Source organism: Hyperolius riggenbachi, chromosome 1 (genome assembly GCF_040937935.1).
Source record: "Hyperolius riggenbachi isolate aHypRig1 chromosome 1, aHypRig1.pri, whole genome shotgun sequence".
In the NCBI taxonomy this organism is placed as follows: domain Eukaryota; kingdom Metazoa; phylum Chordata; class Amphibia; order Anura; family Hyperoliidae; genus Hyperolius; species Hyperolius riggenbachi.
The window spans coordinates 407,039,129-407,061,281 of NC_090646.1; the positions used below are offsets into that span (position 1 = coordinate 407,039,129).

Here is a 22,153-nt window from a genome sequence, read left to right on the forward strand (position 1 = left end):
AAAGGTTATTAGCATAAAAACAAAAACAAACCTCAGAGTAATTTCTATGCGTCTTATCCAAAACCTTCAAAAGAACTTCTGTTTCATGAACCTGATTGTAGTCCCCGATTTCCTCACGTTTACCTCTGAATATCTTGGTAAATGTACCCTGACCAAGATTTTCCAGCTAAAAAAAAAATAAAAATTGCTGTAATAGTTTTGTAATGCTAGTAGTATTGCAATTTCTTCAAATTACGCACCACAAAAAAATATTTCATTTTTTTTTTACAATTTTAAAACCTAACAATAAAGGAAATACAGGATGTACTGCTCAGATTAAATCATCAAATTAGAATAAGTTAAACCTGCATATAAAACTTCCAAGAAAATAAAGTCGTAATGAAAATAACTGCTTCCTGTTGGTATAGAAGTGGAAATCAACATTCTACCACTTCTATCAAGTCCCAAAACAGTTCATGTTCCATTGTCTTGACTGCTCTATGGCATATTTAGAAAGGATATCATAATTAATCACCAACCACGATGAACACTTTTAAGGCTCCTTTTTAAACAGGTTATTCTTGTTGAGCATTGTTATATAATATAGGAAAAAATAAAGTAGTGCAGTATAGCATGAAATCGTTTACATACTTTATGAAAACATAATTGCACAGTCACGAATATCCAGGTGGTAACAGCACACAGAGTTTTTACAACTGGCTCTTCCCCTTTTGATGACCAGCTGTAAAAGCTGTGTGTTTTAATTATGTATGTAAATGATTTTGTGCTATGCTGTACTTAATGTCTTATGAGGGGGTTCAAGAGGCACAGTGCCAGCAGGAGCAAGAAACTGAGGAGCTGGATTATATAGGAAAGGGGAGGCTTATAATGGCACAAAAAGTGTTTTATGACCTTCTTTAACCATTGGGTCCAAGTGCTTTGGCGAATGCTTATCATTTGGCGGATCATAGAAATTCTGATTCTGCCTACAGCATATTGCTACTGAATGAAAGTGGAATGACCACAGTGGTTTTGGAAAAAGGGGACTTTTTGCAGTACAGCATTGGACTGTGAATTGCTTGCACTATACATGTGTGCTTCCTAAGATACCCAAGTGTGATACTGCTTCACTGTATTTTTTTTTAAATTAGAGTGATATTTTAGTGTGCTACACCGCCATTGTTACACCCAATATTTATAGTATTGCTTTGTTTTTAAATAAAATATGACTTGCCTTTTTATTTTTGAAGTAGAAATATACCATAGTCAAAATGTCCGCTCTGCATTTACTTATACCTTTTGTACCCCTGTGTATCTCCGCAAAGAAGAAACAAATCCTATTGGCTCCAGCCACACTATAAGAACATTTAGGGATAACCAACCGTTTAATTAAAAAAAAAAGTTAATGAAGGGCTTATAGACTTTGCTCTGAAGCTCTGTCATTTAACCCTCATTTCTGTAGATAAAACTAAGCAGACAGAACAGGAGTTCATCTGTGCGTGATTCAGTAACTTTAAACAGGAAAGAGACCATTTTCCTCACAGAAGAGGTTTATTTATTAAACCGGTATAACATACCCATGTTGTACTGGGGGAACTTGTAATTTTTACACAGATTACATTACTTTGAGACAAAAGGAAAAAAGGCAACTTTATGGGCACTACAGACTAGGGAAACACATTATATTTTGTATTATGTAAGACTATAATTCTAAAGTGACTCATTACAATTCATCATACAGTTATGAGAATAACCAATAGCATAGTCATTAATGCTTCAGAAAACATACATAAGTCAAGTCTTCACTTCTGATCTTGTGAAAAACCATCTGATTCACATTATTGTGCCTCTGTAATGAAGGTGATAACGGGATATCAGATACTCTGTTGCTCCTGAAGATAATCAAGTTTGATTTCTCTAGAATAGGGGGGAAAAAAATATTTAGTACTGTAAATCAGAAAAAAGGGTACCAATGACACGTAAAATATTTGATATTTGTGTGCGCAAAATGTATTAATGCTGAAAAATATACGATTATGAACTAAATATGATAATGGTATGTAGCACGGTGGCGTAGTGGTTAGCGCTCTCGCCTTGCAGCGCTGGGTCCCCAGTTCGAATCCCAGCCAGGTCAACATCTGCAAGGTACAAAATACATACATAGATATAGGACTATGGTAGGAAATTAGATTGTGAGCTCCTCTGAGGGACAATTAGTGACAAGATGATATACTCTGTACAGCGCTGCGGAAGATGTTGGCGCTATATAAATACTAAATAATAATAATACTCAATAGATTATTTTATTGTCAAGAACAGTTTTTCCAAAACAAATCCTCAAGGTCCATTATGAACTCACATTTGTTGATATCCGCAGAGTTAATTAATCTGCGTTGCTGAGACACTAAGGGCCCGTTTCCACTAGGAGCGGTGCGATACGGCTACATAGCCGCATCGCACCGCAGGTGTCCTGAAACACATGCACAGCAATGGAAGAGTTTCCACTGCGTGCATGTTGTGCGGAGCGATCAGAGAATCTGCAGCATGCTGCAGATTCTCGCACGGCCGCATCCGCCCGCAGCTGCGTCCCATCTCCTCCATTGACTTCCGCATAGGGAGATGCGGAAGTGATGCGGCCGGAGGCGAAAGTGATGCGATGTGGCTAGGTGGCCGCATTCGCATCACTTTGTAGTGGAAACCGGCCCTAATTATATGGTTAATATATGAGGTTCTCTACAAAATGTGCATGACTGATGAAACTTGAGGACAGGTTTGGGAATAGGAATAGACAGGGATGACAAGGTTACTCCACCGTTTATCAAAGTAATGGCCATTATTTGTGATATGTGCGTGAAACAGAAAGAAAAAAAATCCAAGGAAGTAATAAGTATGAAGGCTTGGTTGTATACCACAGCAGTTTTAGGCTACTTTCCCACCAAGACGTTGCGTTTTAGGGGACGTTATGGTCACATAACGTGCCCCTAACGCAACGCATGGTGGTGTTGAAGTTGGACGTCAGATTGAGCTGCGTTATGCAGCTCTCAAGCAGCCGCTCCAGGTTAGTGATAGGAAGTCCAGATCTTTTTAAGGATTCGGATCATTTGAATCAATCATTGAAAAGATCTGGATCTTTGAATCATTTTACTAGGGAAGCAGACTAGGTGAAATGACTAGCTGGACAGGACTTTCCCTGCACTGTACATTCTGTATGTTCCTGTTTCTTCCAGACAGACATCCACTGTGAACCGAATCTTTCATTGTGAAGATCCGGATGATTCGACTCACAAAAAAGATCCGGATCAAATGAACGATTCGTTCATGATCCAGACAACACTACAGTCCCACCACGAGTCTCCACAGTGCAGTGAATATTAATTAGCCATGTGGCTGGCTGCGGAGGAGGAGGGGAGACCTCCTCCTCCAACATTACTGAGCATGTGCACACAGTCTAAGGCGGCTAAAGCCGCATATAACGTACTGCATGCTGCACTTTCCCAGAACGTGCAGCGTTACAATGTAACGCAATGTGGGCACTGTGAACAGCCCATTGATTTTACATTACTATGCGTTGGGCTGCGTTACTGGCTGCACTAATGTGCGCCTGTAACGTCTTACTGTGAAAGCATCCTTAGGGAATACGTATGAAGCTTGGCTGGACACCAGCACAGTTTCACTAGTAAAAGACTGTGCTACAAATCACTAGCAACAACTTGTTAATGCAAGGGCATTCAGAGACAAGAGCGAACTGTCGCATGAACTTCTGATTTTCAGCTGGATCGAAAAAGAGAGTCTCATGTCAGCGCATATTAATGTTCAGCTACAGAAACCAAAAAGTCATTACTCAACAACCATCATCAGACGGGTGATGTTGAGTGAAAAGACTTATCAGATCACTACTGCTTTTGCCCTTTATAGGCGAGGCTGACAGTGGCTGTTTAAAACTCCCCGGCCATCACCTAAACACTAAAAAAAAAAAAAAAAAAAAAAAAAAGTTACTTGGCCCAAGGTAGATTGGGCATCCAATTTTTTATGGTGCATGACATCCTTAATTATGTTTTAAAAATGCTAGTTGCCAGACTCTACTGCTGATCTTATACATCTGAAACATTCATGAAGGCAATGCAGAGTACAGAAAGAAATCCTAGTCTGTATACTTGTTCTGAGGCAATAATTCAGAAGCATGCATGGCAACAGCCAGACAACTAGTATTTTCCAAAGGAAGCCAACAACAGGGCTGTACACATTCCATTCAGTTCAGGTTGATTTGAATATCCATTTATATACAGGTGCCCTAAACATGGCCAACTACAATGAAAATATCAAGAGGAAATGTTATAAAGCAAGGAAAAGGTTACAGCAGGATAACTGCAATAAAGCTTCATATACATGCTGGATTGAACTTGGCCATAGCAGCCAACAAAGACTGCCTATGGCTGAGAATCTTGAGTGAATCCATTGTACAAGTACAGCAGCAGCCTGACATCTGCTAAAGATCCAACATTCTGGATCTTTACCAATCCCCGACGCCCAGGTAAGTAACGTATGCATTCTCTTCTTAACCTACCCTGCCTGCCGTAAGCTGCTCTGTCGTGTGTAGCTCGTTGCCCCTCCACACCCAATTATAGCAGCAGACATGTTGCTAGCCTGGATGCTAGTGATGCATCTGTACAGTGTCAACTATGCACTCTCCGATGAGTCCCGATCCCTGCCGGGTGACCGCAATCCCTTGGTGTATACATAGTTTTAGAAGGAGAATGGCTATATCATTATTGCATAAATGTGCTCTCTGCATATATAAATCGCTTTTGTGAATGATGTGGAGGACTAAACAGGGTCATATAACTTCACCCCTTAGAGATCACATACTAGATAGGATGTGATGGGGGAATAATTGTGATTTCTCAATTACATTATACAAATAAATACAGCCTTTATTCGAGGGTCAGCCAGAAAATAACACCCATATGCCTTTACCTGCTGCACAAGGTATTCAACAACGCAATACAACTTGCATCCGTCAAGATGATCTCTTCTCTCCCTGTGATGCTTGTCATGTGATCACAGAAGGCCATTAACTGTTTGTTCAGCAGCATTAACATGAAGCAGTCCCCCCACCCAAATCCCTCCAACTGAAGTAAGGAAGGTGATGTTACTACAACAAAGCAATTGAAAACCTTGTAAAATTATATGATACATTCTTAAACAAAGTAGGTGGTTATGTGAAGAAATAGTCAGAAGATACAGTGATCCATATGCAATTCAATTTTTCACCTGAGTTTTCTCCCAGGTGATATTTTCACAACTTAAAATAAAATGCCTTGTAAACCACCAGCAAGCAAATACTCAAAATATTTTTTACAGTAATTTTTCACATACTTTTTGGTACATTTTCCATTGCAAAGAGCTAAAAAGTTATTTTAAATTGAAGATGAAAAATTATCTCCTAGGAGAAAACTCAGGTGAAAAAGTGAATTGCATATTGGCCAGTGTGTCATAAATAAAATGTTTCCTTAACCACTTGCCGACCGCACGCTTATACCGCGCGTCGGCAAAGTGGCAGCTGCAGGACCAGCGACGCAGTATTGCGTCGCCAGCTGCAGGCTGATTAATCAGGAAGCAGCCGCTCGTGCGAGCGGCTGCTTCCTGTCAATTCACGGCGGGGGGCTCCGTGAATAGCCTGCGGGCCGCCGATGGCGGCTCGCAGGCTAAATGTAAACACAAGCGGAAATAATCCGCTTTGTTTACATTTGTACGGCGCTGCTGCGCAGCAGCGCCGTAAGGCAGATCGGCGATCCCCGGCCAATCAGCGGCCGGGGATCGCCGCCATGTGACCGGAGACAGCCTGTCACTGGCTGCACAGGACGGATAGCGTCCTGTGCAGCCCGGCTTACCAGGGGGGGCCAGGTAGGAGAGGGAGGGGGAGGATTTCGCCGCGGAGGGGGGCTTTGAGGTGCCCCCCCCCCCACAACACCCGCAGGCAGGAGCGATCAGACCCCCCCAGCACATCATCCCCCTAGTGGGGAAAAAAGGGGGGGCGATCTGGTCGCTCTGCCTGCACGCTGATCTGTGCTGGGGGCTGCAGAGCCCACCCAGCACAGATCAGCTACAACAGCGCTGGTCGTTAAGGGGGGGTAAAGGGTGGGTCCTCAAGTGGTTAATGCAGTGTTTCTCAAACCTGTCCTTGAGGCTCCCCAACGGTGCATGTTTTGCAAGACAAGACAAGACAAATAACATTTATATTGCGCTTTTCTCCTTGCGGACTCAAAGCGCCAGAGCAGAGCAGCAGCCACTAGGGCGCGCTCTATGGGCAGTAGCAGTGTAAGGGAGACTTGCCAAAGGTCTCCTACTGAATTAGTGCTGGCATACTGAACAGGCAGAGCCGAGATTCGAACCCTAGTCTCCTGTGTCAGAGGCAGAGCCCTTAACCATTACACCATCAGCCAACTGCTTACACCATCAGCCAACCTCACCTTTGCACAGGTGGGGTAATTAAAGTCTCAGCTAAATGGAATCCACCTAGCTGAGACATTATCCCACCTGTACTTAGGTGAGGCTGCCTCTAAAACATGCACTGTTGGGGAGCCACGAGGACAGGTTTGAGAAACACTGCCTTAAAGTGATCCTTAAGTCTGGTAAAAAAAAAAAAAAAAAAAAGTTTTAATCACCTGGGGCTTCCCTCAGCCCCCTGCAGCCGATCGGTGCCCTCGCCGCCTCGCTTTGATCCTCCTGGACCCGACGGCACCACTTCCGGTTTCGCCGTCAGGACCCGACAGGCATGAGAACGCGAGTCATCCTCCTGGCCGCAATAGCACCATAGGGGGCGATATTTTGGCTGGGAACGCGGAGAATGACTCGCGTTCCCATGCCTGTCGGGTCCCGACGGCGAAACCGGAAGTGGTCGCCGTCGGTTCCAGGAGGATCAGAGCGAGGCGGCGGGGGAACCGATCGGCTGCAGGGGGCTGAGGGAAGCCCCAGGTGATTAAAACTTTTTTTTTTTATACCAGACTTAAGGATCACTTTAACGAATTAAATAAAAACAGCCTTTTCTTTAAGTTCCAGATAACCCTCGTATTACTTGGGCAAAAATCTAGCATTTTGAAAAGCGATTTGCCTAGTGTGTTAGTAAACAATCTGCCTGACAGATAGCAATGGCCAAGAGCTGGTGGAAGGCATTGTTCTTCCCACCAACCCCATTCGCTCTATGCTGCTCCTTTGCCACCCCCCACTCCATCGCATAAAAACGTGTTGTTAGCATGTAGGCTAGCAATAAGCACGGCCTCGGTCCTGCACTGTCACTCACAGTATCAATCGCTCCTGGACAAAGGTCTTCAAATGGGTGTAAAAGACTTAACTTTTAGAAAGCAGAAAAATAAAAAGTGGATATAGCCTGGTTATTAGAATGCTTAGTACTATATGTAGTCATATTTAACACATGTAAGTTCAGGTACGCTTTGATTTCCACATAACTGTTGAACTCACAAAACATGATTTGACTTGTTACATTGCCTTACTTTGCAATATCATCTAAGTTATAATACAGTACTAGAAACATTCTCTAGAGCTTATAACAAGCCTACCACCTAGACTTAAAATTACTACTAATAAGAGAATGAAAACCATATGTTAGAATTAATCTATGCCTTTACAGTGAAAAAGTACAATTTCTAACCTTTAGGTTTAGGGGGACAGCATCGGCTGAACTGAAATATAATGCCATCAGAGCGGACCGTCTCCTTCTGATAGCAGTTTAACAAATCCTTCAGTGTGTCAAAATTTTTCTTGGCTCCTCGCAAATTGTATTCCCCATTTGCAGTCTTGGTTATCAAACAGTGCTTAGCCTCAGATACTCCAGAACGCTGCAAGAGGAAATTTAAAGCAATTTTCGATGTCACACATTTCTTTAAAAGTGCAACACAAACAGATAGCTAGACACAGGCAAGAACAGCATTTTTAAAAATGAGGGGAAAAATGGAGAGAGGTCAATCATGATTGCCTACAGACACAGACACCAAGAAACGGTGCTGAAGTGTGTATATATCACCTCCACCAAGCACTGATGCCATGCAGAACTGCCATTACATCCTCATTAAAACCAAAATGGATGGCAGCACCAGGCCACCCTGGCACTGTAGTTTGGTTCATTTAAAATAATTATTTCTCTGGGAGAGTATATATAAGCAGAAAAAGAATCTGGCCTAAAACCACTTATGAACTAGGGATGTTACAGTTCCTTCCTGTGCTGCTGAATTGACTTAAAGAGACCCGAGGTGGCTTGTACGAATCTTATTAGCACACAGAGGCTGGGTCTGCCTATAATGCCCAGCCTCTGTTGCTACACTGTTTCCCCCCAGGCCCTCCCCTTCCCGCGCTGTTTACCTTTTGCAGTGTCAGAGGGGAGGGAAGGGACACGGGCGGGGAGCGGCGACATAGAGGAGGGAAGGGACGCGGGCGGAGAGCGGCGACAGAGGAAGCGGGGCAGCGGCGAGACTGACAGTACAGCAGTAAACAGCCTGCTGGCGACACGCTGTGCCGCTAGCACAGCTGTGTGATTTATGGGGCCCAGCAGAGCGCAGGGGGGGCCTGGGGGGAAACAGTATAGCAACAGAGGCTGGGCATTATATGCAGACCCAGCCTCTGTGTGCTAATAGGATTCGAACAAGCCACCTCTGGTTCTCTTTAGCTGTAACATCCCTTGGACCCACTGTGCGCAGCTGAATGGGGAGATTCAGCTGCGTTATGACAGCTGACATCTCCCCTCACTGACCAGGAGCCATGGAAATTGGCTCCTGATCACGTGATAACTACGATTGCCGCCGATCGTAGTGATCACTAGGTGGCAGCAGAAAGATAGGATCGACTCACCTATCTTGACGTACCGCTGGCAATCATTGTTTCCCCTCCGCTCTGCCCAGCATCCAGCCTGCCTTGATGACGTCATTAAGCAGGGACATGGAACTTCGCGGCAGTGCGATGCTGGATGCTGGATGCCGGGCAGGGCGGAGGGGCAACGACGATCGCCGGAGGAATGTCAGTAGAGGCAAGTATTTACTGGCTACCTATACTGGGGAGACCTAAACCTTGCTATCTATGCTGGGGATGCCTAAGCCTTGCTATCTATAATGGGGAAACCTATCAATATATTACCTGGTCCCAAAGTAGTTAAGCATTGTTGTGATATATAATAAAAAGCATTGCAAAAAAACAAATCACAGTTCATAAGCCATTATACAATTACCTCTACTGAAAATGTGAGGAAATACTTGTTGAATTCTTTAGGACTGCATCGAAGAATAAAAATTCCTTTTTGGTTCCCTGTTCTTTTAAGCTTGTCAATAGCAAATTCCATCCTGCAATTCCAAGAGGAAAAGAAAAATGACCAAATATTCAAGAGCACAACATCCCATGATTTGTTCTAGTGCAAGCATAACGATTGTAAAGAATTCTTCCTATTGATGTGCTTCTTAGACCCCAGTCTTCCATCAGGTCCATGTGGGCGGTCCTCTCCTGCCATTGGTCAATTCGGGGGAAGGTTTCTGTATATAAGGTGACTGAATTATGAGTATGTATTAAGGGTGCTGGTCAGCTTAACGTAAAAGCTGTACTGCCTGAAACAGCAGGGCTGTCGCTGTTATGCAGCCCCTTGTTTTTACACCCTTTTAACTTGAAGAAATAAAGAGCCAGGTTTTATTAAAAGAGCTATATCATTACTTGGAGACGCCAACCTAATTCTTTTCTTTGGATGTCACTGCCCTGAAGGTACTCAAGGACAGACAGGTTGAGGTTCTCCGCTACAAACTTTAGAATTTTTTCATGGGTGCTGAACTCTTACATTCATTTTACACAAATGGGAATGGTTATAGTGGCCACTTAAACTGAAGACTCTTTTTTTAAATATTTTTGTCATAAAGGGTGGAATTATTTGTATGGTGTGCGTTTGTTGAAATTAAATGGAACAATACATTCTGAACTCCAGCATCCTCCCACATCCAAAAAAACATGCCCCTAAATTGGCCCTAGACTACAATGGACATAGGACTAAGGTAGGGATTAGATTGCAAGCTCCTCTGAGAGACAGTGACATGAATATGCACTCTGTAAAGAGCCAAGGAAGATGTTGGTGCTATATAAATACTAAATAACAGAAGTACATAGCAAGGAAATGAGCAGCGCTACTTAAAAACAGATTAGTGCCTACCTGCAAAAGAGTGCAAGCCCCACTTGTGGGGTCGAATACACACCGAGCATACACATGACCTGTCTACCACTAGAGGAGGATGTTGGTTTCCATTAACAGCTTGCATGCAACCTATTAAGTACTCGTCCCTCCCACTGCGAAGAAGTCAATCCTCCATGGGAGGGGCCTAACACTAACTAAATCCTAACCTATGTACATGCATAGCCTGGGTGCGGCTAATCAAATAAAATCGAAAGCTGTTAATGGAAACCAACATCCTCCTCTAGTGGTAGACAGGTCATGTGTATGCTCGGTGTGTATTCGACCCCACAAGTGGGGCTTGCACTCTTTTGCAGGTAGGCACTAATCTGTTTTTAAGTAGCGCTGCTCATTTCCTTGCTATGTACTAATGTAATTCGTTTTTGGTCAGCTGCTCCCACTTAACAGCCATGCTTTTGGTGTATATGCAGAGCTTCTGTTTGGGTTCAAGGTGCGTTTGTAGTTCCTGGGGGGGGGGGCTCAGCGCATCTCTGATGGAGGCCATTCGGAGGCGGCCTGGTGTTGCGCTGATCCACCTTGTGCACTAAATAACAGAAGCCTGGTGCAAGTAGGAGGATATTTTAACATATGGGTAAGTGTACAGCGCATGTACCTACGGTACATGTGTAAGTGTAGAGCATGTGGGTAGGTGTACAGTGTAATGTTATATGTGAACTACTCCTCAGCTTCCGGTCACTTAGACCTCAGAGGCCTGTCCAAGCTCCTGCTGAAGCAGTCTTGACAAAACGCCATTAGGACTGCATTATTATTACATGCTGATAGCTGTGATATTTAGCCTTGCTTCCACATAGATGGAGCTCATTAAGCTCAACAGTTAGCCAGCAGAGTGTACATACTGTGTGTATCTGTTGAAGTCACATCAGATAAATTAATATACAGTATTATGAACATGATACTAGTATGAATACTGGTATTTGTGTGGCGGTATGAACAACTAAAGTAGAAAAGATACTGCCAGCAGGGATTATGGTAAAAGCAGTTTAGATGGAACTAATTTCTCAAGCTAGAGTCAGCAATAAGATCTAAATGAACCACCCTCTGGGTACAGCTGTGCTACAGCACAGGGCACGCTCCTGACAAAAGCACAAGGGAAGGATTTCACCTGAACACAAATTTGCGGTATTTTTTATTTGACATTACATGGGCTAAACAGTTTACTGTTCCACTTTAAACAGGGATGTGTATTAAATGAAACATTTAAATAGAAGCCTTCTAGAAAAAAACAACTGCAATAGGTTTGCCGTTTGTATAAACGATTTGTTTTTTTGCCAAAACTGATGGCTGTGGACAAGAATGATCAATGAGATGCATATTTTTCCAGCTTCATGCAAATTATGCTGTGTTCTGTAAGCAGCTTGAAACTGGTCGATGCTTATTTGGATTAATTCTGTTCCAAGGTACATACAAATTGCAACAAGAAAAATATGCATCAAACCCGTAGACTGCACTCTTGTAGGCTGCCATGCATTTTGTTAATCACAGCATATTTGTCACTACAACCACCAAATTATCCATCGCCTCTAAATTATGTACGAATGTCTATTTTTATGTACCCATGCTTGTTTCTTACTCTGCGCCCAGTGCCATGTAAGATGATGGTGCTTTATACAGTGGTGTGAAAAACTATTTGCCCCTTCCTGATTTCTTATTCTTTTGCATGTTTGTCACACTTAAATGTTTCTGCTAATTAAAAACCGTTAACTATTAGTCAAAGATAACATAATTGAACACAAAATGCAGTTTTAAATTATGGTTTTTATTATTTAGTGAGAAAAAAAACTCCAAATCTACATGGCCCTGTGTGAAAAAGTGATTGCCCCCCTTGTTAAAAAATAACTTAACTGTGGTTTATCACACCTGAGTTCAATTTCCGTAGTCACCCCCAGGCCTGATTACTGCCACACCTGTTTTAATCAAGAAACCACTTAAATAGGAGCTATCTGACACAGAGAAGTAGACCAAAAGCACCTCAAAAGCTAGACATCATGCCAAGATCCAAAGAAATTCAGGAACAAATTAGAACAAAAGCACTGTAATTGAGATCTATCAGTCTGGTAAAGGTTATAAAGCCATTTCTAAAGCTTTGGGACTCCAGCGAACCACAGTGAGAGCCATTATCCACAAATGGCAAAAACATGGAACAGTGATGAACCTTCCCAGGAGTGGCCGGCTGACCAAAATTACCCCAAGAGTGCAGAGAAAACTCATCCGAGAGGCCACAGAAGACCCCAGGACAACATCTAAAAAACTGCAGGCCTCACTTGCCTCAATTAAGGTCAGTGTTCACGACTCCACCATAAGAAAGAGACTGGGCAAAAACGGCCTGCATGGCAGATATCCAAGGCGCAAACCACTTTCAAGCAAAAACATTAAGGCTTGTCTCAATTTTGCTAAAAAAAATCTCAATGATTGCCAAGACTTTTGGGAAAATACCTTGTGGATCGACAAGACAAAAGTTGAACTTTTTTGAAGGTGTGTGTCCCGTTACATCTGGCGTAGAAGTAACAGCATTTCAGCAAAAGATCATCATACCAACAGTAAAATATGGTGGTGGTAGTGGTTGGGTCTGGGGTTGTTTTGCTGCTTCAGGACCTGGAAGGCTTGCTGTGATAAATGGAACCATGAATTCTACTGTCTACCAAAAAATCCTGAAGGAGAATGTCCGGCCATTTGTTCGTCAACTCAAGCTGAAGCGATCTTGGGTGCTGCAGCAGGACAATGACCCAAAACATACCAGCAAATCCACCTCTGAATTGCTGAAGAAAAACAAAATGAAGACTTTGGAGTGGCCTAGTCAAAGTCCTGACCTGAATCCTATTGAGATGTTGTGGCATGACCTTAACCACTTCCCGACCGCCGTATTGACAAATGGCGGCGGTCCTTGTAGGGGCATAGGCGGAACGATCGCGTCATCCGCCGGCGCCTGTCTCCGCTCACCCGCCGCAACATCCCGCCGGCCATACGGAAGCGCCGGCGGGATGTTAACCCGACGATCTCCGCATACAAAGTGTATAATACACTTTGTAATGTTTACAAAGTGTATTATACAGGCTGCCTCCTGCCCTGGTGGTCCCAGTGTCCGAGGGACCACCAGGGCAGGCTGCAGCCACCCTGTGTCGCACCCAAGCACACTGATGTCTCCCCCCCCCTGCCCCAGATCGCCCAAAGCACCCCTTAGACCCCCCCCTGCCCACCCCCCAGACCCCTGTTTGCACCCAATCACCCCCCTAATCACCCATCAATCACTCCCTGTCACTATCTGTCAACGCTAGTTTTTTTTACCCCCCCCTGCCCCCTCCTGATCACCCCCCACCCCTCAGATTCTCCCCAGACCCCCCCCCCCCCTGTGTACTGTATGCATCTATCCCCCCTGATCACCTGTCAATCACCCATCAATCACCCCCTGTCACTGCCACCCATCAATCAATCAGCCCCTAACCTGCCCCTTGCGGGCAATCTGATCACCCATCCACACCAATAGATCGCCCGCAGATCCGACATCAGATCACCACCCAAGCGCAGTGTTTACATCTATTGTCTCCTCTAAACACCCACTAATTACCCATCAATCACCCCCTATCACATGGCATGATGAGTCCGTGGCAGATTTCATTTTTTTTTGTCGCAAGTTAGAAGAAATGGAATTTTTTTTTTTTTTGTCACAAAGTGTCATTTTCCGCTTACTTGTGACAAAAAATAATATCTTCTATGAACTCACTATGCCTCTCAGTGAATACTTTGGGATGTCTTCTTTCCAAAATGGGGTCATTTGGGGGGTATTTATGCTATGCTGGAATTCTAGCCCCTCATGAAACATGACAGGTGGTCAGAAATGTTGGTCGCACCACCCAAAAGTTTCAGACGAGACTGAATAAACACAGGTCTAATATCAAGAGAGGAGAACTAAACCATGGGGTATCCAAACACTTTCACCTTGTCCATGGTAGGGACTTCAAGTTGCTGAGGGCCACTATCATGGAACAGGTGGTACATCATAATAAGTATGAAAGGTACCGTGTCCTGTGCAGACGCGAGTCATTTTGGATCCTAAAACTGGGGACCCTGGAGCCAGGGGGTCTAAATAAGTGTTTAGAAGAAATGAGCCACCTTCAGCCAGTTGTACGTTAATTTTGAAAAGGGGTCGATTTGATTTCTATAGCCCAATGGAGGCTGTTTGGGGAGATGGTGTGTGCGAGGGTGCATATGTGTGTGTGTGCACTGCGTCGGGCATACATATATGGCCAACTACTAGTGGGCTTGTTATTTCTCGGTCCATTACATTCCCCCTTAATGTATTCTACTCCCCCACCCCTTATTGGTTACTTGTATGCAATCTATGTTTTTTATATATTACTATATGTATATGCATAATTATGTGGTGTGGGTGGGGGGTGGATGGAGGAGAGAGGCTTTTTGGGAGGGGTCTGTTCTTTGTAAGGCCAATAGGTGCTACATGTAGTAGGGTTCTGTCTTACAATTAATCCTTGTAATAATACACTAGTTTTGGCCAAACCACACCAAAACCACCATTAATTGTAATTTTTATTATTAATTTTTAATTTGTATTTATAAAGGTATGCATAGTCATGTCTAAATGAGTGTACTATGCTCCTATATTAGGAGATGTACACCCTGGGCCGCCACTTAGGTGATCTAAGGTAATGACATCCCCGCCCATGTTAAGCCTATTGGCTGATAGGAATTGTGTATTGAGTATATAAGGAAGGTGTATCTTTTAAAAACTATATGATTAACTTGAAAAAGCGGAGGGTGTGCCTCCGCGAAACGCGTTGTTTGTTTTTAATAAATTTGTACTTTGCCAGTACAATCTTAGATTTATGCACCTTCACTACCTACGCAGCCGTGGGATCCACCCACAGCCGCTCTCCCTGGATAGGAATATCACTCGCCGCCTCTGAGGGCGAGCGTTCTGGTTGCCATAGCCACCGATCCTGAAGGAGTCTGGGACATGACGTCACATCCGCCTCCACGCTGAGAGCTCGGTCCCCGGCTCGGCCAAGCGAGACGCAGGCATACCGAGGCTGTGTACGCTGTACCAGCCACTCTGGAATCAGGTGAGACCTGCCTAGGAGACGAGGTCACTGTGTTTTATAGAAGGCTCAAAGCGCCCCTTCTTTTTATGTCTAGGTGGTCAGAAAAGTCATAGATACTTGAAAATGGGAAAATTCACTTTTTGCACCATAGTTTGTAAATGCTATAACTTTTACCCAAACCAATAAATATACACTGAATGGGTTTTTTTTTAATCAAAAACATGTTTGTCCACATTTTTCGCGCTGCATGTATACAGAAATTTTACTTTATTTGAAAAATGTCAGCACAGAAAGTTAAAAAAATCATTTTTTTGCCAAAATTCATGTCTTTTTTGATGAATATAATAAAAAGTAAAAATCGCAGGAGCAATCAAATAGCACCAAAAGAAAGCTTTATTAGTGACAAGAAAAGGAGCCAAAATTCATTTAGGTGGTAGGTTGTATGAGCGAGCAATAAACCGTGAAAGCTGCAGTGGTCTGAATGGAAAAAAAGTGGCCGGTCCTTAAAGAGAATCTGTACTCTAATATTCTTACAATAAAAAGCATACCATTCTATTCATTATTTTCTCCTGTGCCCCTCTGTGCTGTTTCTGCCACTCTCTGCTGCAATCCTGGCTTGTAATTAACAGTTTTAGGCAGTGTTTACAAACAAACTAACCAGCTTCTAATAGGCTCAGCTAAGCATAGTGTGTGAGTCATTCAGAGTGTGCAGGGGGCCTGCAGAGGGTGTGTATCGCTTCTACCAATCACAAGCAGCCCTGCACATTCCACACAATCAAGCCTTAGCCCGACAAACAGGACAGAGGAAAGATACATTGATTTATTACAGAGACAGTGCAGTTAGGAAAGACTGCAGTAAGCCAGAGCAGATTAGAACAGGCATAGGGACTTATAGGATAGAAGAACTAAGGCTGAAAAATTTGTTACAGAGTCTCTTTAAGGGGGGTAAAGCCCACGGTCCTCAAGTGGTTAAAAAGGCGGTTCATGCTAGAAAACCCTCAAATAAAGCTGAATTACAACAATTCTGCAAAGATGAGTGGGCCAAAATTCCTCCAGAGCGCTGTAAAAGACTCATTGCAAGTTATCGCAAATGCTTGATTGCAGTTATTGCTGCTAAGGGTGGCCCAACCAGTTATTAGGTTCAGGGGGCAATTTCTTTTTCACACAGGGCCATGTAGGTTTTGAGGTTTTTTTTTCTCACTAAATAATAAAAACCATCATTTAAAAACTGCATTTTGTGTTCAATTATGTTATCTTTGACTAATAGTTAACTGTTTTTGATGAGCAGAAACATTTAAGTGTGACAAACATGCAAAAGAATAAGAAATTAGGAAGGGGGCAAATAGTTTTTCACACCACTGTAAATCAGTCATTATAACAATCGAGTTGGAAAAAAAATCTTTCTGGTCATTTCTAGTTATGGACTGTCCCTGTTCAGTAGTTAAGAAGCACTACATAAAAAAACACTGCCATTAGTCTTAACCTAGCGTTGCTCAGCTCTGCTTGATCTACAGGTCATATGTGGGATTTCAGATCCTTTCGTGCAGAGGCATAGTGAATGACTCAAGTATCTATGAGTTTTCTATAAAAGGATAGTTCACTCCTGTTTGATATGAATGGATAGACTTGCTTTACCACAATCACTTTTAACTAAATGCTTTGCCCCTTTCAAAACCGGTTTGTTGAGCTAGGATGTAATAGGTGCGGAGGTCTTTAGAACAAGAGGATCACTGGATGACTAATACACTGACCATATTGAGACAGGAGCTCATCTACGTTAAATTTTCATCTCAATTATATTATTTGCAGCTTTACAAAACAAGCCTCTGACTAAAGCCCCTAAACCCTAACAGGCATTTCCTTCATGCTCTTGGGAATAGGTTTTCATCAACGGCTACATGGTCATTTTGTGAGAACATACACATAGCTGAGGGATAAAAATTGAAGCAATTACACACCACTCTTGTAGAGATTTAACTGCTGCTTAACAATTTGGCTACAGCATAAAAGTTGATGATTTTGCTGTGGGAACACTCTGTACAACCATCTCTTTACCATGGTAACTTAGAGATACACAAGTACAGATTTTTACCAGACTTATCAGCGGATATATTTTTGACTCCATTATATGAAAAAAAATCTCTGAGGTAGGAAGGAAGGAAGCTAGACACCAAGTCTGCATTTCTGCCCCTGTACAGCTATTATTGCCAAGTGAAAACACTACCAAATTCAATATGTGCAAGAATCCAGAAATATCAACTGACTTCTACTACTATAGCATGTTAACTAACAGTTTAATCATCAGTACCATATGCAATATATTTCTCACACCTAACACCAGGTTATTGGGTCCAGTGTACTGGCATTTTCATATAGCAATGATAAATTGCAACTTAATCTGCCCCACAGAGCAAAGATGGCCTATTTAAAGAATGATTTTTTTTTTTACACAAGCGTTTTTCTCTAACCCTACAAGTCAGTCTCTGGCTGGCTAAGCATTAGAAACAACATGTGACCAGATGAGTTTATGAGTAAGTGGAATAATAGCCTGTCCTCTAAATATAAGCAAAAACTTATAAGAGGGGGCGTGGCGAGCTGGTCTGACGGATGGACGCTGTCTGAGCTAGCTCTGCACTGCCACGCTGCATAGGTTCAGATTAAGCACCTTTAGAGGTATACTTTTTTAACCTCTTCAACATTTTCAGACGGCTAAGCACCTCAGGCACGCAATGCCCCACAGACCCTTGGAGGAAATCGAGGAAGAAGCACCCCGGGAGCTCCCTCAGCGGATCCGAAGCCAGAACAATATGGCGGGCGCCACCAGCTCCGGAGCGCGAAAATCACGCAACTCCAAATCTGCCACATATGACTCCGGTGATGAGTCTGCCTCCCAAACCTCCCAAGCTGAAGCACCTGATAGGGACGCCACCCTGCTCCATAAGATCAAGTCCTTGCTGCAGCGTGAACTTCATCGAGAGCTTGACTCTGCTACTAACAAACTAGCAGCACACTTCACCCGCGAGCTTAGCAGGCTGGGATCCTGAGTGGAGGATGTCGAGGAAAGGCTCGATAATGCTACCACCGTGATCGAGGCCCAGGAGAAGGACATTGCAGAGATCAAAACAGACACCACCACCATGAAGGCGGCCCTAACCGAAGCTCTTCTCCGCCAAGAAGATGCGGAAAACAGAGCTCGCAGAGGCAATCTCCGCATCAGGGGCCTCCCGGAGTCCATCGAAGACGTCAACTCCACAGCTACAGCCCTCTTTCAGGAGCTTGTGCCCGCTATCCCACTCGAACGACTGGAGTTCGATAGAATCCACGGGGCACTCGGTCCGAAAAGACCTGATGGGACGCCACGCGACATTGTCATTGCCTTCGCCTTTTACAATACGAAGGAGGCCATCTTAAAAGCCGCATGGGAAAAGAAGGACCTCGAGTTCCAATCGCACCCATACAAAATTTTCCCAGACGTGGCGCAATCAACCCTGCTAAAGCGGAAAGCCATGAAGCCCTTTACCAACACCCTAATCTCCCAGGGCATCAAATACAAATGGGGGCACCCATTCAAGCTGCTCTTCACTTACAATGGCCGCACACGCAGCGCCGCTACCACGGAAGATGCACAGTGGCTATTCGAAAAGTTGAAGCTCACTCTTCCGGCGGCGAAACCTACCCGCTCTCAGCCTTCGGGATCTCCGGGCTAGCAGCAGTCATCTGCCTCACGTTCGGAAGGAAGAAGAACCTCTCAGAAGAGGTCTCCGACCCGCGACACATCACCGACCCACAGCGAGAGCTCTTGAGCTGCACAGCCACCCGCTCCTAGGCCTTTCGGAGTGAAGCGGCCCTACCCTGCGCCTCTTACCTGTTTCTGAGGCCCGTTACCATCCCCGAGTCCAGCAGATGGAGGCTGCCCCACTCCTCTCCCAATGCAAGGCCCCACGACACCTCGATAAAGCTCCTAATCGTAAGTACTGCCCCTAACTGTAAGCACCAGGCTCGTCTCCTGCGGATGGAAGATTGCACATCGTGAAGAACGAGTCCTCGCGGGGAACAGCCGGTGCTATACGGTTTACCGGGTTTAAGCCTTGTAATCCACAAGTCACGGGCCGTTAGCCCCCCCGTAACGTGTTTATGATGCCTCATTGGCCAAGACCCTACAGCAAGGAACTCTCCTTTAGACCACGAGTTCCCTCCTACACACAACATAGTGGAAGATTGCCCACCGTGAAATCACTCAGTCACCTCTAAGCACTAGTGAGCCCACTAGACTTCTTGCAGTTCATCGCCAGAAGATCGTACACATAACTAGCTCTGCCACATCCAGCTTGGATAGCAGCCTACATCTTTCGCCTTAGGCCCAACTTTCTCCTATTAAGCACCATGCACAATTTTGCTGTTATTACTGCAAGTAAATGTAAATTATCTCCATTTTTACTGTATCCCTCCAATGTGCTGGGCACCTCTACCCCTACACGTTATTGTTATGAGATTTATGTGATGTTTGTGTTATTTTAGGTTGTCAGACTGCCTACCGTTTAGTTTCAGTGGGGGATGGGCGACGCGTGCTGTGCCTTCTTGGGCGCCAAAACTGTCGCCCACTGTGGGGAATAACAGAGTCGCCCATTATTCCCAGTTTAAAAAGTCCCCGCGGCCCACCAGGCCAGGGATCTTATAATACACCGCAGCCTTAGCTTTTCCCGCCCCAGGGAGCACCCCCTATACTAGGGGCGTAGTGTACAATCTCAATGGCGGCATCTCACCCGATCAGTACAAAGGGAGCAGCACGGCTTGCCCTGTATCTGTCTATGTTCTTATCCTGAACATACGACCAATGCAAAACGCCATGTAAGACAATCACTCATCTAAGCGTGCATGGGATTGTGCCTCCTATTTTACTTCTGGGGCACACTCACATGCACGCTTCCTCACTGACCCGGTCCTTTCGGAGGCCCGACTAGTGCGATCCCCGCGTATCACTATGGGCACAGCCCTCACCACGCCACTCTGAGCCGACTTACGGCCCTGGCTTTCCAAGGGGACCTTCTCTCCAAGAGACTGGGACACGCGGCTTACCGCTGTGTGGCCCGCCTAGAGACGTTAAATCGGGCCGCTCCCTGTACTATCCAGCTGGTTGCTCCCACCGCGGTATCACTTAGCCACCCCTAAGTGCCACTGCACGCACTAGCACCTTTGTATCCCATCGGATTAAGGAATGCAAACGAAACTAACATCTGCTCCACCTAACCTAGATGGCAGCTCACACTTTATAATTTGTATCTAGCTTCCCCGTACCAAGCACTAGACATGTCTATGTGATTATTACTGCACGTAAATGAACTTCGTTCTTATCTTCACTTTGTTGCCTCCCTCCCATATGTAGTTCTAAACTGTGGTTTTTCATTTTTGTATTCTGCTATTACGAAATCTACTTGATGTTCATGCCCCTCTTGGTTTGACCCGGCACTACACATTACAAGATGGTTACGGGGGCAGGTCACCCACCTGAAGCACAGGACCAAACAACAAATGTGCATGTTACAAAATAAACCCCATCAACCAACTTCCCCAGCTGTGACCCATTAAAGGCGCGGCACCCACACAAAATCAGCGACTCAGTTATCACAATTGCCCATGATCTTACCCTGTATGTATAACCCGTGTAAAACGCCCGCAAGACAACAACTATCCAGCCAAGCATACATAGGGTTATGTCTCCCACATTGCTACTGGGGCACGCTCATGCACATGTCCTACTTTTAGCTTGGTCCTGATCCCTTCAGGTGGCTGACCGGCAAGACCGATGCTCGGCTCCTTGAAAGCGGCCTTCCTCTACCCTGAGCCGGGCCGCGGCCCGGGCTCTCTATAGAGATCCCTCTCCCCAGCAACTAAGCTACGCGAGCTACTACCTGTGCTGCCTGTCTGGAGATGTCAAACCGGGTTGCCTATTGTACTGTACGGACGGCTCTTACCTAGCCCATAGTAAAACTCCCCTTTTTGCATGCAACCATAGAGAAACATTGCAGGGACCCTCCTTGTCACAACTAACCCACGTCCCGGCTAGCGACTGATGGCTGGCTACACGGAAGAGAAACAGGCGCCATTGGTGTAACTTTCCCCCAGATACCCCACTACAACTATACCTAACCCCAACTGCTCCCGCGAACTGCACCCTTCAGCTTGCCTCCCCTGGATTACGCTAACCCCAAAGGACACCTGTTACTAGGCTATCGATCACTTCTATAGCCTATCGTACCTAATCTCCATTAGCACACCCAGGAGAATGTCCGCTACATCTACCGCCACAACTAGTAATCCATGGGAACCAACTGACCCCCGCAGTAAGCAAACCACCCGGCCAACTCCTAAAGGCCACTAACAACTTTGAGCCGAGCCATACTTAGGCCTACCTTCCCTAAAACGCGCTTAGTGCCTGAGGTATCACCGTACTGGATTGCCTCTCCACTTTGGGAATATCTAGGCATTCCCATTCCACTTGCCCAACCATGCAGCTGGCAGCTGCGACCCCCAACATGACTCCCACTTATGACCTAGAGTCATTTCGGGAGGCCCTTTTGTGTTCTCTTGTGCTTTCCCTGACCCTGACCATCTTTTCTCTTCTTGCTCTCCCTACCCTCCTATCCCTACCCTGGCTTTCTTTCTATCTTTTTACTCTGCTCTTTCTACCTCTCTACTCCTCTTTTCTTCTTTCCATCTATCTCTTCACTCTTGAGTCCATTGGGGTCCTTGGGAGCAATAGGGGTGCAGACCAACGAATAATTAAATATGGCGTCTAACCCACTCCGTTTTATTTCACACAACGTCCAGGGATTTGGTGTTCCACAAAAACGCTCTAAAGCATTTCAATACTATAAATCCTGCCGAG

At 44.8% G+C, this 22,153-nt stretch overlaps 1 protein-coding gene across 2 annotated transcripts in view; it reads right to left on the minus strand.

The window, feature by feature from the left end:
- The window catches only part of JAK2 (Janus kinase 2), a 349,977-nt gene that overhangs the window by 76,971 nt on the left and 250,853 nt on the right, over window positions 1–22,153 (minus strand). For both annotated transcript variants that reach the window (XM_068235595.1, XM_068235603.1), the window contains 4 exons: window positions 9,215–9,326; window positions 7,649–7,835; window positions 1,769–1,896; window positions 32–166 (listed from right to left, as the gene is read on the minus strand). In XM_068235595.1, the coding sequence (XP_068091696.1) occupies window positions 32–166; window positions 1,769–1,896; window positions 7,649–7,835; window positions 9,215–9,326 (562 nt within the window). The remainder of the gene's footprint in view (window positions 1–31; window positions 167–1,768; window positions 1,897–7,648; window positions 7,836–9,214; window positions 9,327–22,153) is intronic.